The 14340-nt window shown below is 45.0% G+C and overlaps 1 protein-coding gene across 1 annotated transcript in view; it reads left to right on the top strand.

The window, feature by feature from the left end:
• Positions 1 to 14340, top strand: part of SYNE1 (spectrin repeat containing nuclear envelope protein 1) — a 575530-nt gene that overhangs the window by 126997 nt on the left and 434193 nt on the right. The window contains exons 4-5 of the mRNA XM_066595961.1: positions 2010 to 2105; positions 4507 to 4590. Of these exons, the coding sequence (XP_066452058.1) occupies positions 2010 to 2105; positions 4507 to 4590 (180 nt within the window). The remainder of the gene's footprint in view (positions 1 to 2009; positions 2106 to 4506; positions 4591 to 14340) is intronic.

The following is a 14340-nucleotide window of genomic DNA, read 5'->3' as shown; positions in this document are numbered from 1 at the left end:
TTAGTGCATTTGATGTGTTTTTAACTGCAGAATGCCTTTGCGGAATTTCTATAGTTTTTTTATGTAGACTTTAATTGTGGGATTACATCTCCTGTATGTCAGAAATCTGCAACAGCTGTGGAATTTAATCTTGCGGTTTTGAAGTAAAGACGTGCGGTTTTTAACAGGTGCGACATTCAATCCTCATAGTGATAACATTGTGACGCATAAATGCCCACGCAGACTAATTCTGTCTGCTGTGTAAGGTCCCTAACAAGTATTGCATATTAATAGGAGGCCTGTTAATTGCAAGTTCAAGTCCCATACGTGAACTAAAAAAAAGGGAAAAATAAGTAAAAGAAAAACCTTTAAACTATTGCAAAAAGTAAAAAGTATTAAAGAAAAGTCATTGCATCAAAAAATAAAAAGTAAAAATTGCAATAGCTGTGTCTGTAAAGTTCCAATCTATTAAAATATCACATCATTAATCCCAGACGGTGAACGCTGTCATAAAAAATTTTTTGCAATGCCAGAATTGTGCTTTTTTTTTCGTCACCCCATCTCAAAAATTGAATAAAATGCAATTGAAATTATGCAGCTGCGTTATATTTTCCGTATTTCCCATCTTAGAAGTGCTTAAAAGCTTTCCAATGCATTATATGGTACTTTAAGGGCTCATGTCCACGGGCAAAATGAGATTTAGAATCCGCAGCGGATCTCTCGCGCGCGGATCCGCACCCCATAGGGATGCATTGACCACCCGCGGGTAGATAAATACCCGCGGATCATCAATAAAAGCGATTTTAAAAAAAATGGAGCATGAAAAAATCTGGACCATGCTCCATTTTCATGCGGGTCTCCCGCGGGGACGGCTCCCGCGGGCTTCTATTGAAGCCTATGGAAGCCGTCCGGATCCGCGGGAGACCTAAAATAGGAATTTAAAGCATTTACTCACCCGCAGCGGGCCGCGAAGCTCTGCTCTTCCTCACGGCCGCATCTCCCTTGCTTCAGCTCGGCGGATGTGCCCGGCGCATGCGCGCGGCACGTCGACGACGTGCCGGCGACGTGCCGCCGGCGTCAGGAATTCATCCGCCGGCCGAAAATGAAGATCCGGCCGTGAGGAAGAGCAGAGCTTCGCCGGCCGCTACGGATAGGTAAATGTTTTAAAATTGCTATTTTCAGCGCTCATGTCCGCGGGGCAGGAGGGACCCGCTGCAGATTCTCCATGGAGAATCTGCAGCGGATCTGATTTTCCCCGTGGACATGAGGCCTTAGGCTGGCTGTCCACGGGTGTTGCAAAATACCGCTGCGGGAGCCGCCGCAGGGTAGCATTTTTTTACTGCGGAAAGTTGCAGCATGCCACAATTTTTATACGCAGCGGGTAACGCGGTGACATGTCGCCTGTGGACAGAAGGCCTATATGGTACCTTGCAAAAAACAAGCCCTCATATGTCACCAGAAAAACAAAAATGTTATTATTTTGGGGGATATTGTTGTGGGGGAGGAGTGTGTTGGTGAGATTTTTTATAAGTATTTTGTTTTTGTATATTATTAAAAACATGCAGTTCAACCTATTTCTGCAGCTTGGCATAATGGTACATCAAGGGCCTCAGGCAGTTGGCACAGCTTGACATACTTCATGGTGATCACACAGAGGACACACAGGCCTAATAATGAGCCGGTAATCTACCCCTGCAGCTGTAGGGTGGATCCCCTTAATCATTTCCACTAGTGGACCCTCGACTTCCCACCTAAGGCTTCCTACACACAGCCGAGCGTGATATCGGTCCGTGAAACGAGGCCCCATATTGCGCTCGTGTACATGTGACGTACCGTCTCGCAACGCACAAATCTCACATGATTTTTACCGCCGTATGAAAGCGGCCTAAGTACGGCTCTGACACTACTAGGAAACCTAACATGCCCTCTACACTACATAACTTCTTTATTGTACTATTCTGTACTCTTTAGTTTGAGAGGGATCTCTATTGTACGGGAAGCATTGGCCTCATGCATCTGCTTTGTTGCAGCGTAACCCTCCACTACTCATCAGTGATCTGTTTGAAGATATAAAAGATGGGACGAAGCTGCTTGCATTATTAGAAGTCTTGTCCGGACAAAAACTGGTAAGTGACTAAGTGATGACAAATGCACTACTGTGGTGCTTGAACATTGCACTATAATTTGAAGAGAGGCTATAGGGTCCTAGTAAACTGCATGGGTTAGAGATCCAGTGCAACAAAATATAATTTATCCCCTAAATTTTTGGGCCCAATTTATTTAAAATAATGCATAACTGTATGCAGTAGGCTCCTGCGCTCCCTCTAGTGGTGGCTGCAGATAGCAAGAGTCTACAGCACATCATGATGCAGTTATTCTATCAATCAGTCATACGGACATATTGACACATTTATGTCATTTTATGACAGCAAATATATACAGGCACACACACACATATATACTTCCATTACTGAAGCATACATATACAGGCACACACAGATGTATATACTTCCATTACTGAAGCATACATATCTACAGGTACACACTGTCATTGCATACAAAATCGCATAACTTTGCCCACAAATATATAAATGTATGTACCCATACTGCTGTCCTAAGAGAGGAGCACAGAAGAAACCGTGCCAGCATAGGTAGTGGCTAGGGTCACTAAGAGACCAATGTGGCATTTCAGCTCAGGGTGAAATGTACGACATCCACAGGAGCCTCGGCCACTCAGCATCATCACTCAATAACAACTGAGAAGAGCAGTCTTCTCAGATCTTGCACCAAGGAGAACTTGGTAAGCTTCCTCTGCCTGCAATGCCACCTTGGACTCCACCCTGTAAACTCACTCCTCTCTCAAACATTGTAAAAAGTGAGCACCTTTTAAAAAAAACAAAAAAAAACAACAACAAAAGAAACGTGTTTTTGGGGACCTTTTATACGAGAAAGGCAGGTTTTAAGCCAAAATTCTGCATCCAAAGTCACAAGTGGACTGTGGATTCTGGTGCAGATTTTACTGCGGCTTGTGCTGCATCATGCGGCCTTTTCCGTCCCGTGTGAAAGGTCCCTTTAAGTTGTTAGCCGTTTAGTCGTCCACGACCCTCAGTAACCCTAAAGGCTCCCTCCATGTTTTGGGGTTTTGCACTGCTCCTTCCAGTTGGTTGGTAACCCTGCCAGTATCGGCTCTGACAGTATCAGGCGCCCCCTACAGCCACATCACTGTCCAGATCCCCAATCACATTCTAGATCACAGTTATAATTCTGCAATCTGCCAATATTGCTCGCTGGTTAAAGGTTTGCACAGTTCTTGCTCTGGTGATGCAATTTTCCCTTTATGGGAAGAACTGTATAACAATCCGATGTAGGAGAACAGTAGTTCTACTTAATGGTTGAAGTTGGGCTGAGCTGTTAGATGTGACAAACCTGTCGGCTGTTTGCACTGATAACCAGCAACAGCAAATATAATGCAAGTTTCAACTCAGGTTCTTATGAGATCCGTAATACATGTACAGATATCCAGCTTTGTATGCAGATTACATGTGAATGTATTTTCTGTGCACAGCACCGTTACCGCTGAGGAGCTGCTCAGAGAACTGCAGATGAAGGGTGTTAGGGTGTCGGCGCAGCGCCTGGACAGGAGGGACCGCCTAATCCCAGCAGTCGGATGGGTCCCAGAGATTGAATCTTAACTGGTATAACCTAAGGCATCTCTCAGATGAGTGTAAGATGCTCCGTGCCGCAAGTACACAATGACATGAATACCTGCTGTGCGCCGCCAATCCCCATGCACTATCTTCGCATGTATGCACACATAATACACGCCAAGATAAAGCGCGCAGCGATTTTTTTCGCACACATTTTTCATGCTGTGTGTGAGAGACGCAGTTTAGGGCGTATTGTCATTGCACGTCAGACGCCCAATTCTCCCGCGCATGACACGCAATGTCAGTAGCGCATTGATTTGTATTGGGCCACTCACACCAGCATTTTTTTTTGCAGGGTGTATTACTTATGCTCTATTTGGCGCGTTATACACGCACATACACGCCGAGATAATGCATGGGGATTACTTGCTATGTGCTTGTGTTTGAGAGATATGCTTGCAGCAACTTATACTCTTCTGAGAGGGGTTCATGTTATACCATCACTTGCTGAATGATCAGTGATGAGTCTGTGTGAGCCTGGAGAAAGCCTATGGGAGATTGGTACTGCGTATCACGCCTGTAATATGTAGTGACCATATGCCCGTGTAAGATAGGCCTTACGGCACGCTCTCACTTGCTTAGCTAGGAAAACCCCTTTCAGTACGTTTCTGCTACATTAGTGAGTATAATTTTTCTATATTTTCAAACCCTTATTAGCGTCTCTGCCTTCTGCTGACATAATATGGTTCAGTAGTACATTTTATGTTATTGCACATTTTAGGCAGCAATTGGTCGCTGCCTGCATGGTTATGTAGTTCCTGTAAGTTCTATGGCAATGTTAGTCTTCTAAAAGAATGACATCCTTTTATTAATGTTTCAGCCATGTGAGCAAGGCAAGCAAATGAAACGCATCCACGGGGTGGCCAATATTGGGACAGCGCTAAAGTTTCTGGAAGGAAGACGGGTGAGTAGAGTAAATCGTACTGCATATCCCACATAGGTACAAGTAGTTCAGAATACATGGATGCACAACCTGGACACAACATAGCCCTAGAGAATAATAGCTGCAGGGGGACTCTACAGCGATGCTGACTGTTTCTACTGTGACTATGGTATTTTCTGGGCTTTCATTGACTTGTGATTGAAGGATTTTGACGCTGCCAGACGTATGACTCTAATGGTCCGAGCCCACATTATGTGAATATTCGCACTGTAGAATATGCCAGCACTTTACATAACGAGGCTTCAGCAGTGACTGCAGTTACACGGGGATCAAAAGTTTTTGTAAATGGTATATAGCAATCATAAATGCAACTTAGCCAACAATATGCGACATGAGCATTGCCTTGTTCTTTAACAGAGATGTCAGCCACAGAGAGCCCTTCACAGGGTAATAGTTCAGAAGATGATCACGGCATCAAACTGGGAGTGTCCTTCCCAAGGGGGGGGGGGGTCTTATATAAAAGAACGGGGCTAAATATATTTGGATCTTCTTTATTAATATCAAACCCCAGATCGGACCGTTAATTTAATTTCAGACTCCAGATCCCCTAAATATATTCAGACTCCCTACATATATTCAGATGCTATATTAACCCTTTGCAATCCAATTTTGGATATAGGGTTTCCTAGGGGGCTTTCTCTTTCTGCCATTATACAATGGCGCCATCTGCTGGCTAGAGCCAGTTCTGCGGTATGGGACATGCTGGAGAGGCCCCCGACAACAGAGCGGCCAGTAATATAAAGTAAGAATGCCCTGCCGGATACAGCCTTCAATCAGAATGTCTTTAGATGTCAGACAGTGGATTGGAAAGGGTTAATATCAGACTCCAGAAAAGAACCCTTTAATATATTCCAACCTCTCCTATATTCATAACACATCGCAGACACCTAACTTAACTTAGCCCCCCTTAAATGCCTTCAAAAAAGGTGTGTTTTTTACCATTTTTAGTTTCTTTTTTTATGCCCCAGTAGGGGACTTGAACCTTTGATCCTATGATCACATTAATAATACATTGCAGTACACTGCAATGCATTATTGCTACTGATAGCGATCATAGGCAATGACAAACACGGGCGCCACTTTGCATAATTCAGCTGCCATGGCAACCCATTGGTCGCCACCACAATTGCATGGTGAAGGGCTGATGATGTCATAGAGGGAGAGCCCTCTCTATGTGAACCCTTTACATGCAGTGATCAACATTGATTGCGGCTTGTAAGGTGCTAACAGTGGGAGATCAGTGTTCTCACCGACCCACCGTTCTTGCAACAGGAGGTCGTCTGTTAGTTACAGCCGGTTCTCACTGCAGCTTCTGGACCTGTGCTATTTATAAGGCATAAATGTACACCAATTCGTGGAACTGCTTCCCACCCAGGGCGTTTATTTACACTCTGGGGCGGGGAGGTGTTAAAGACAACCTCCCTTGTCAGTAGGGCTGACTGCATACCTTTGCAATTGTGGCTCTACTGACTCTGATGACGTCTCACTATTCGCTCTGCTCCCTCCTGTTCCTCCATACAGACTAATTAGTTTCATCATGAATTTGTCAAGTGGGCGGTCCCTGCTGTTCAAAGTCAATCAACTCCGACATCACCCACTGACAGCAGGCAGTGCGGACCGCCCACTTGATACAGTCACAACTCTGGGAACTGAAGCTAAGAAGAGCCTTTATAGGGAAAACAAGGGAGTAGAGGGACAATGGACAACAATGGAGTCAGCAGGGCTGTGGCAGCGAACTCCCCATTTTATAGGGCTTACCACTAATCTCCAGAATAGGTATTTTCCTTTTTTGCTGTGGAGATGTGAATGCATATGTGCGGTCAGCTCTCCAGTGATATCAGCGGGATTTATGAACTCCTATCACTTGTTTCCTTATAGCCCAAAGATTTCCATGGAGGGGAAGCATACATGTCTGACCAGATCTACATGGGAAATGGCAAGCTGGGCTAGTTCATAGACAAGAGTCATGAAATGTGCTATTCTCACACTCAGACCTTCACCTATGACTTTATCACTTGTCTGGTTGACACAACATAAAGGTCATTGCAAATCATGTAAAAGAGCAGGAAGTATTTAAGTAAGTACCTTCTTAAGGTGCCTTCATACTTGCGATAAAATTGCGCGATGCAAGAGTGAGTGAAAACGCAGAATTATGAAACCAATGATTTTCTATGGTTTCATTCCCATTTGCAATGTTTTCACTCATGCAATGTGGAGTGGGAAAAAATTGCAGCATGGCCCATCTTTCTGCATTTTGGAATTTTTTTTCTTTTTTAATCTTCCATGTTTCCCTATGGAGTTTCCTTTTTATCGCATTGCAATTTTCATGCGAGGCGTTTTTAATATTAGAAACTCCTCCTGACTTTCACACGAGAAAAGGGTCAGTCACACGTAAGGGGCAGTGATGCAATGGGAGATTATGCTCAGGAAAAAGCATCACTGACACTGAAAACTTGAGGGCTTCTTCACATGGGTGTATTTTTGTGCGTGAAAAATATTAGCACCGTAGACACAAAAATAGAATCCATTGATTTCTGTGGTACGTTCTCAATTACGTGTTTTATGCGTGCATTTCACCTGTAGTGAAAGGTAGGACCTGCTCTGTTTTCCTGCGTTTTGCGCAGCAAAAGACCCATAGAAGTCTGAGTGATATACAAATGCACAAAGGGAAGGGTGTGGCACTGCGCAAAACACAGGGAAAAGAACAGATCTGGAGCTCTTTAGGTTTAAATAGTCATTAAATCCACAGAAAGTTTGTGTCATACATGTGTGAACTGTCCCTGCGTGTGCTAAAAGTACAGTAATATGTGCAGACACAAGAGCACATCTACCGCAACAACCTCGTTTATGCGCAAAAACACAGGGCGAGCAGTTTTGTTTAAAGGCCCGTGTGAAGCCGCCCTTACAGTAGTCCACCTTGCATTTTCTCCGTAGACAAACAAGGCTGTCTTATGTAACAGACATAAGTCTTAAAGAGTTTTTACGAAGACTAGGATAGGTGATAAAAGTCTGATTGGTGGAAGTCTCACGGCTAAGACCCCCAGCCATCCCCCCAAATTCTGCAGCCACTTGCAGTCACGTCAGATTGAATAAAGCGGTGGTCACCGCTCCGTTCATCTCATTGGGTCTGACGGAAGTAGCCAAGTACAAGTGCTTGTACTCGGCTGTGTCTGGCAGTCACATTGAATATGAATGAAGTACCACCGCGCATGCACAAACACCACTCACAAGGTGATATAAGTTAATCTTGGTACAACCCCTTGTAGAGAATCATTATTTATTCACCCTTTTATATACTGTAATAGACCCAGTACTAGTAGATAAATATTATGTATGTCATTCTTGGCTTTTATGTTTGTCACTGATTTTCTCTTTGGCTATGATGACATAAAGGGCTTTACAGCTCACAAGCCTTGAAAAGTGCAACTGAAGATTGAGATTTTGGTCTAAACTTGGAAATTTATAGGAGGAGGTATTGACAAATCGTCCCAAGCATAGAGATTGATGTTGGTGGGAAAAAGTGTGCCTCAGATGTAAATTTAGCTACAGACTGATGGTTTTCTTGGGCCACAATATAGTGCAAGACTAACGTTTCCGCCCAGCCCTAATGTTTAATGAAAGACTTGCTCAAATGGACTGAAATGACATTATATAGCATTATGCACGGGCGATCCACAAGTCGTGTACTTCATGTTCAGTACAAAAAACTGTTATCAGGTAAAAGATTACTGAATGTATTACAGAAGAGGAGTTGAGTGTATCACAGTATGGCCCTCTGTCCACGGCCAAGGTGGAATATCAGAGAGCTGTCAGGTCTCAGAGGTGAGCCTATCTGATAGACAGGCTCACCGCGGAGAAGCGCGGCATGCCGCGATTTAAATCCCGTGGGCAACGCTATGGAAAGCTTCACACAGTGGGAATCATTGGCCGTGGACAGGCAGCCTATATTCGGATGAGCCTACCTTGTCAGTGTAGAAAAGATGAATCACAACACAATGTTATATCCCTGCCTAGATTGTGCATTATTTTTTTTCTAAGACACTTATTCTGGTAATGAAGGAGGAAAGACAAACACGGCTTCCTTCACACACACTTTTTTGGTAGCATTTTTGGCTAGTGGTGCATGTGCACAAAATAATGGCGCTCAGACTCGGATATCTGTAAACGCTGCTGTGAATACTTTACATTGTGCGGCTGCCTGTGCAACATTGGAGGCGATATTGAATATTGAGCTGGGTGACTGTGCAATGAATGCTTTGACTATTCTGATCGCTTCGCAGTGAAATGCAGCAAGCAGGTCGGCGAAATCTGCTCATTCACCTTCTCCTGGAACCCCCCGTAAGAAATCCTCATAACACATCTACAGTTGTATTTGTTTTCTCTCATGGGACTTTTAATACATTAATCTCTATAGCTCTGGGTTGGAGCCTCAGGTGTAGTAGCTGCAGGTGTGGAGAGAGTAGTCAGGGACAAGCCAGGAGTCAGCAACGGGAGGTCTTGTTTGCAGAACAATTGGAGGAGGCGGGTCATGTTGTCATGAGGTAAGCCAGTGGTCAGCATCAGAAGGTCTGTGTCACGGTACAAATGGAGGAGGCGGGTCGCGTTGTCAGGAGGGAAGCCAGAGGCCGGTATCAGAAGGTCTCAGTTGAATAGCAGAGGAGCAGGCATTGTAGAGCTTGATAAATGGCTAGTTGAGCACAATAACCATGCAAGGGAGGAGGAAACAGGCTCAGGTTTATATAGGAGGCTTAATCAGGAACAGGGTGGAGCCAAGACAGGGAAACAGAGAAATATGGCTAAGTTTCAGTAGAGGCGCTCTCCAAGTCCTGGATGGCCTAATGGAGAGAGCTGCTGACTAATGTGCAGGAGGTTGCATGTTCGAGTCCTGACAATCTCACTCTGTAATTGGGAAGGATAAGCATGGCCCTGCTTTATATGCTTTATTTGCCTCTGAGAATACTATTATAAAGTCAATTTCAGCACAAACTAGTGGTGTGTATATATGCAAAATGATACACAGAATGCACCTACTCTATGCAATGTTTTTCTAGCTTCGACTAAAAGCAGTACTTCTCGCTTCCCTCTCTGCTCAGGTTGCTAGCCTGAAAGAGGATGTTAGATTTATAAGACATGATTTTTAGAAAGTTAATGAGAGATTGTCTAAAGCAGAGACACGTATAAATGAAATGGAAGAAAAAAGTGTTCCTATGAAGGATACAATTAGTACATGCGAGCAGTCTATCCATATTTTGCAATATAAAGCAGATGTTCTGGAAATAGAATTAATTTGTGACTGGTGGGGCTCCAGAAAAGGTGGAAGGATTGTATCCTTAGTATTAGTACCCTTACTGTGGTATTTGGATTGTTTTTGATTATTATCACTACGCCTAGGTAAAAGCACTAGCTAATATGGGTTTGTTTTTTAACTCTACTTCTCGCTCTTTTTCCTTTTCTATCATGTCAGTGTAAATGGATGTATAAAACATAAATACTGAATATCATTTACCATGGTTCAACAGGTTAAAGGGGTTTTGTCATTAAAAAAAAAATTTAAAAATCAATCCTTTGCTATTCCTCCTGAGGCAGTCTGCTTACCACACCTTCTCCCCGCCGATCTTCTCGTGTCTCCTACAGTCCCCCTAGATCACCACACCTCCAGCTGGCCGATTCTTTGTCTTCCGGTGACGAAGCGTCCTTTGGTTAACGCTGCGAGACAGCACACATGCGCAGTCCCAGCAATAGCCTCCAGCGCTTCCTGCTAGGCAGTGTAGGCTACTTCACTAGTGAAGAAGAGGATCCGGCTGGCTTGTGGTGAGGTGACCCAGGGGACTGCAGGAGCCAGGAGAAGATCGGTTAGTAGAAGATGCTGTAAGTAGACTGCCAGGGGAGGAATACGTAAGGATAGATTTTTTTTTTTTCTAAATGGCAAAACCTCTTTAATAAAAATTTGTAGAGTGTGCCGGGTATGTGGGACAAAACTAAAAGCCAAAATACATTTTTTTTTCATTTATTCAACAATTTCAGCCAGGTATAATTTGTCTATTAGAAGCACATTTAAAGGGGATGTCTCGTGGCAGCAAGTGGGGTTATACACTTCTGTATGGCCATATTAATGCACTTTGTAATATACATCGTGCATTAAATATGAGCCATACAGAAGTTATTCACTTACCTGCTCCGTTGCTGGCGTCCTCGTCTCCATGGATCCGTCTAAAATCGCCGGCGGCTTGCTTTTTTAGACGCGCTTGCGCAGTCCTTTCTTCTGGTCTGAGCACGAGCCGCTTCAGCGTGCTCGCTGCTACAGCTCTTCTGCGCATGCGCAGACGAGCTGTAACTTCTCGGGAGCGCGCTGGAGCTGCCATTCTGTACCATCCTCTGTTAGAGGAAGGTGCAGAGCCGCCCAGCTGTCCGGAGAAGCCGCCCAGCTGTCCCGCCGTCCTGGTAAGTGATGGGGGGGGGGGGGGGGCGGCTGCCGCTGCGCGGGGGGGGGGGGGGGGGAGGCTGCCGCTGCGATGGGGGGGCTGCCGCTGCGATGGGGGGGGGGGCTGCCGCTGCGATGGGGGGGGGTTTGTCGCTGCGATGGGGGGGCTGCCGCTGTGCCGGGGGGCTGCTCCGGTTACCTGCTGCCTGGTGGTGGGTGACTGGTCGGCCGTGTTCACTCCAGGGGTCCGGTCAGCGGCTGCGTGGCGTCTGGTTGTCAGGGAGACACAGCTGGTAGCGTCTCGGGAGCGCGCACGTCGGGCTACAGCAAGCGAAGGGAAAAGAGACGGCGGCCATCTTGGGAAAATATTTATAAGTTGCTGAAACGCTGGAACGGTAAGTACAAACCAGCTAGAAAAGTCATTTACAGGGGGGCTTAGTAATGTTTGCTTAATTAGGGGGACTGGGCAAAAAAAAAAAACACTTCTGCCTCGAGACATCTCCTTTAACAAAAGGTAATGAACACTTGCCTCACCATTCAGTATGGGCACATTCTTTTCATTCTGTTATTCGCATTTAGTAAGTGTACTGATTCATAAAAAACATCTCTTTTAAGTGTTCTCTTTTATAGATTCTGTGGGGAGATTTCTTTGTTATGAATGTATTCTTGTGCAAAAGAAATATTTCATGGTGGCAATATACCGTATTTTTCACTTTATAAGATGCACTTTTCTTCCTCACAAAGCGGGGTAAAAAAAATTGCTGCATCTTATAAAGTGAATGTGCTGAAATTCATCGCATCAGCATTTGTTCACGCAATTGCTAGTTTAAATGCGCAATCGCACTAACTAAATCGCGGTTGTGCAAACAAACTCAAAATCTCGCGAACAAATGTGTGATCACTTAAAAGTTTTCTCTTTTCCCCACTGCCACTGATTGGTCGTAAACACCGGCGGGAACTGCTGCTGTTTCTTGGCCTCCACCAATCGGCTTCTTTACCTCCTCCTGCCAGACAAGCGCTGCTGTGACACAGAGCTCTGCTGTTTTAGACCTCTGCTCTCCTTCTGCTCCGTTGCCCGGTACTATCCCCTGCACTGTCCCAGGCTTGAAATATAAGGCCTCCCCCGAAAATAGGACATATTTCAGGTGCCCCCCCCCCCCCCCCCCCAAAGAAAAAAGCAATACTCACCTGCTCCGCTGCATCCCGATAGTCTCCGGTGGCACTCCAGCGGCACTGCAGTGGTGTGGTGTCCTCCTCGCCTCACAGCCGATCTTCTGCTGGAGACGGGGCTTTGAATACCCCGCCTCCAGCAAAGCAACGCTGTGATTGGCTTATCGAGCGCTTGCAGCCAATCACAGCTGGCGCTCGATGAGCCAATCATAGCCATTTAGTGAATGACATCACTGAATGACTGTGATTGGCTCATCGAGCGCCAGCTGTGATCGGCTGCCAGTGCTCGATTAGCTAATCATAGCGCTCGTTTTGATGGAGGCAGGGTATTCAAAGCCCTATCTCCAGCAGAAGGCAGCTGTGAGACAAGGAGGCCGCCGGACACCATCGGGAGGCATCGGGACGCCGCGGACCAGGTAAGTATAAGCCCCCCCCTGAAAATAAGACACTGTGCCCTTTTTTGGGGCAAAAATTAATATAAGACAGTGTCTTATTTTCAGGGGAAACACAGTATATTTCTGTCAATTCGCTTCCATTGGTACGAATGTTTCAGGATAAGGTTAAGGTCTGGAATCGTCTCGCATTGCTGATAATTGGCAGCGGAAATCTTATTAAAATGGTTTAATGCCGTAACTCCTTTTATATACTTCAAAACTCTCCGGTTTGGATTGCATTGCGGTATATTTTAGACTCCTTACAATATTTAGAAGTTTATTATTTAACAAGAAATTTACTGGAATTAAATTGGAGACTCTTCAAAGGGTCTGGAGGGTTGGCAGTACCAAATGTTTTGGTATATTTTTTTGCCTCTTAAGGGTGCCTGCACACGAACGGAATTTCCAGCGCGTTATTTTAGGCACATTATCTGCCCCAGACCGCAGCCAATATACTCCTATGAGGATCCGCAGTTGTCCCCTGACGGACGGATTTGTATCGCGTTTTTTCATGCGCGTGAAAAAAATCTGCGACCTGTTCTAATTTGGGTCGGATTCTGCGCGTGAAGCCTCCAGTACAAGTGAATGGGTGCGTTTTTTCACGCAGTACATCCGCAGTGCAGCTGCGGATGGAGTCACTGGTTGCTATGACTACAGGAAGTAGGCATGGTAGGAGGCGTCCCAACACACAGCAGAGCTTCACAGGCAAATTTGTAGAGGGAGATAGGTAGTATTTCTTGCCAATGCAGGATGTAAGAATGCAAAACCTGCAGTAATGAATTCCTCTTGTGAATTTTTTTGCAGTGACTGAAATAAAGTCACGCTGGAAAAGCGCCGGAAAAAAGTTACATGGATCAACCATGCCCACAAAGACATCTGCTCACCGGGTGAAAGCATGTTGCCAGAATAATTTAACGGCGCTCGCACAAGCAAGAGGGACAAAACGGAGTCTGGGTGTTGGTTTTTAAGCTGTTTTCCAAGGAATGGGCAGTTCTCTAGGGGTTGGGTTTACAATAAGGGGTGTCTGCTGGTTTTTCTGCGCGTTTTTTTCCGCAACACATCCGCGTATATCCGCGCGTGATTTTTCACGCATCCGCACCTATCCGCAAGCACATTTAGGTACCATACGCGCGTGAAAATCCGCTAGCGGAATCCGGAACGCTCGTGTGCAGGCGGCCTAACTGGAACAGTTGAAGGGGTGGGCAGAAAAATTGGGTGGGGTTGAATGGTGGATTGGTTTCTAAAATGACAGGTTGTAGCCCCCCAAACAATGGTATGTGAGAGAGGAATGAAAGGAGGGAAAAAGGACTATATTTTAATGATTTAACCCCTTGAGTGGCGGGTTTCCTACCACCCTGTCGTGCCCACCAGGGCAGGTTTTTTAAAATGGTCTAATCATTGAATTTCAACTAATTTTGCAGTTGCGTCTCAAGAGCCATAACTTTTTCATTTTTCCATTGACATGGCCATATGAGAGCTTGTTTTTTGCGGGACAAGTTGTGATTTTTTAAACAGGGGGGAGGAAAAAAAGAAATGGGGAAAAAAGAAAAAAAGGGGCCATGTCATTAAGGGGTTAAATAATGTATTAACTTCCTTCTCTGGGTATTTTTGATTTTTTACAAAGTAAAGGGAGACAAGTGGGTTTTTTTTTGTTGTTTTTTTTTATAATTAAAAAAAATTTTTTTT

This window comes from Eleutherodactylus coqui, chromosome 3 (genome assembly GCF_035609145.1).
Source record: "Eleutherodactylus coqui strain aEleCoq1 chromosome 3, aEleCoq1.hap1, whole genome shotgun sequence".
Taxonomy (NCBI): domain Eukaryota; kingdom Metazoa; phylum Chordata; class Amphibia; order Anura; family Eleutherodactylidae; genus Eleutherodactylus; species Eleutherodactylus coqui.
Note: the sequence above shows the minus strand (reverse complement) of the source record. Positions and strands in the feature narration are given on the sequence as shown.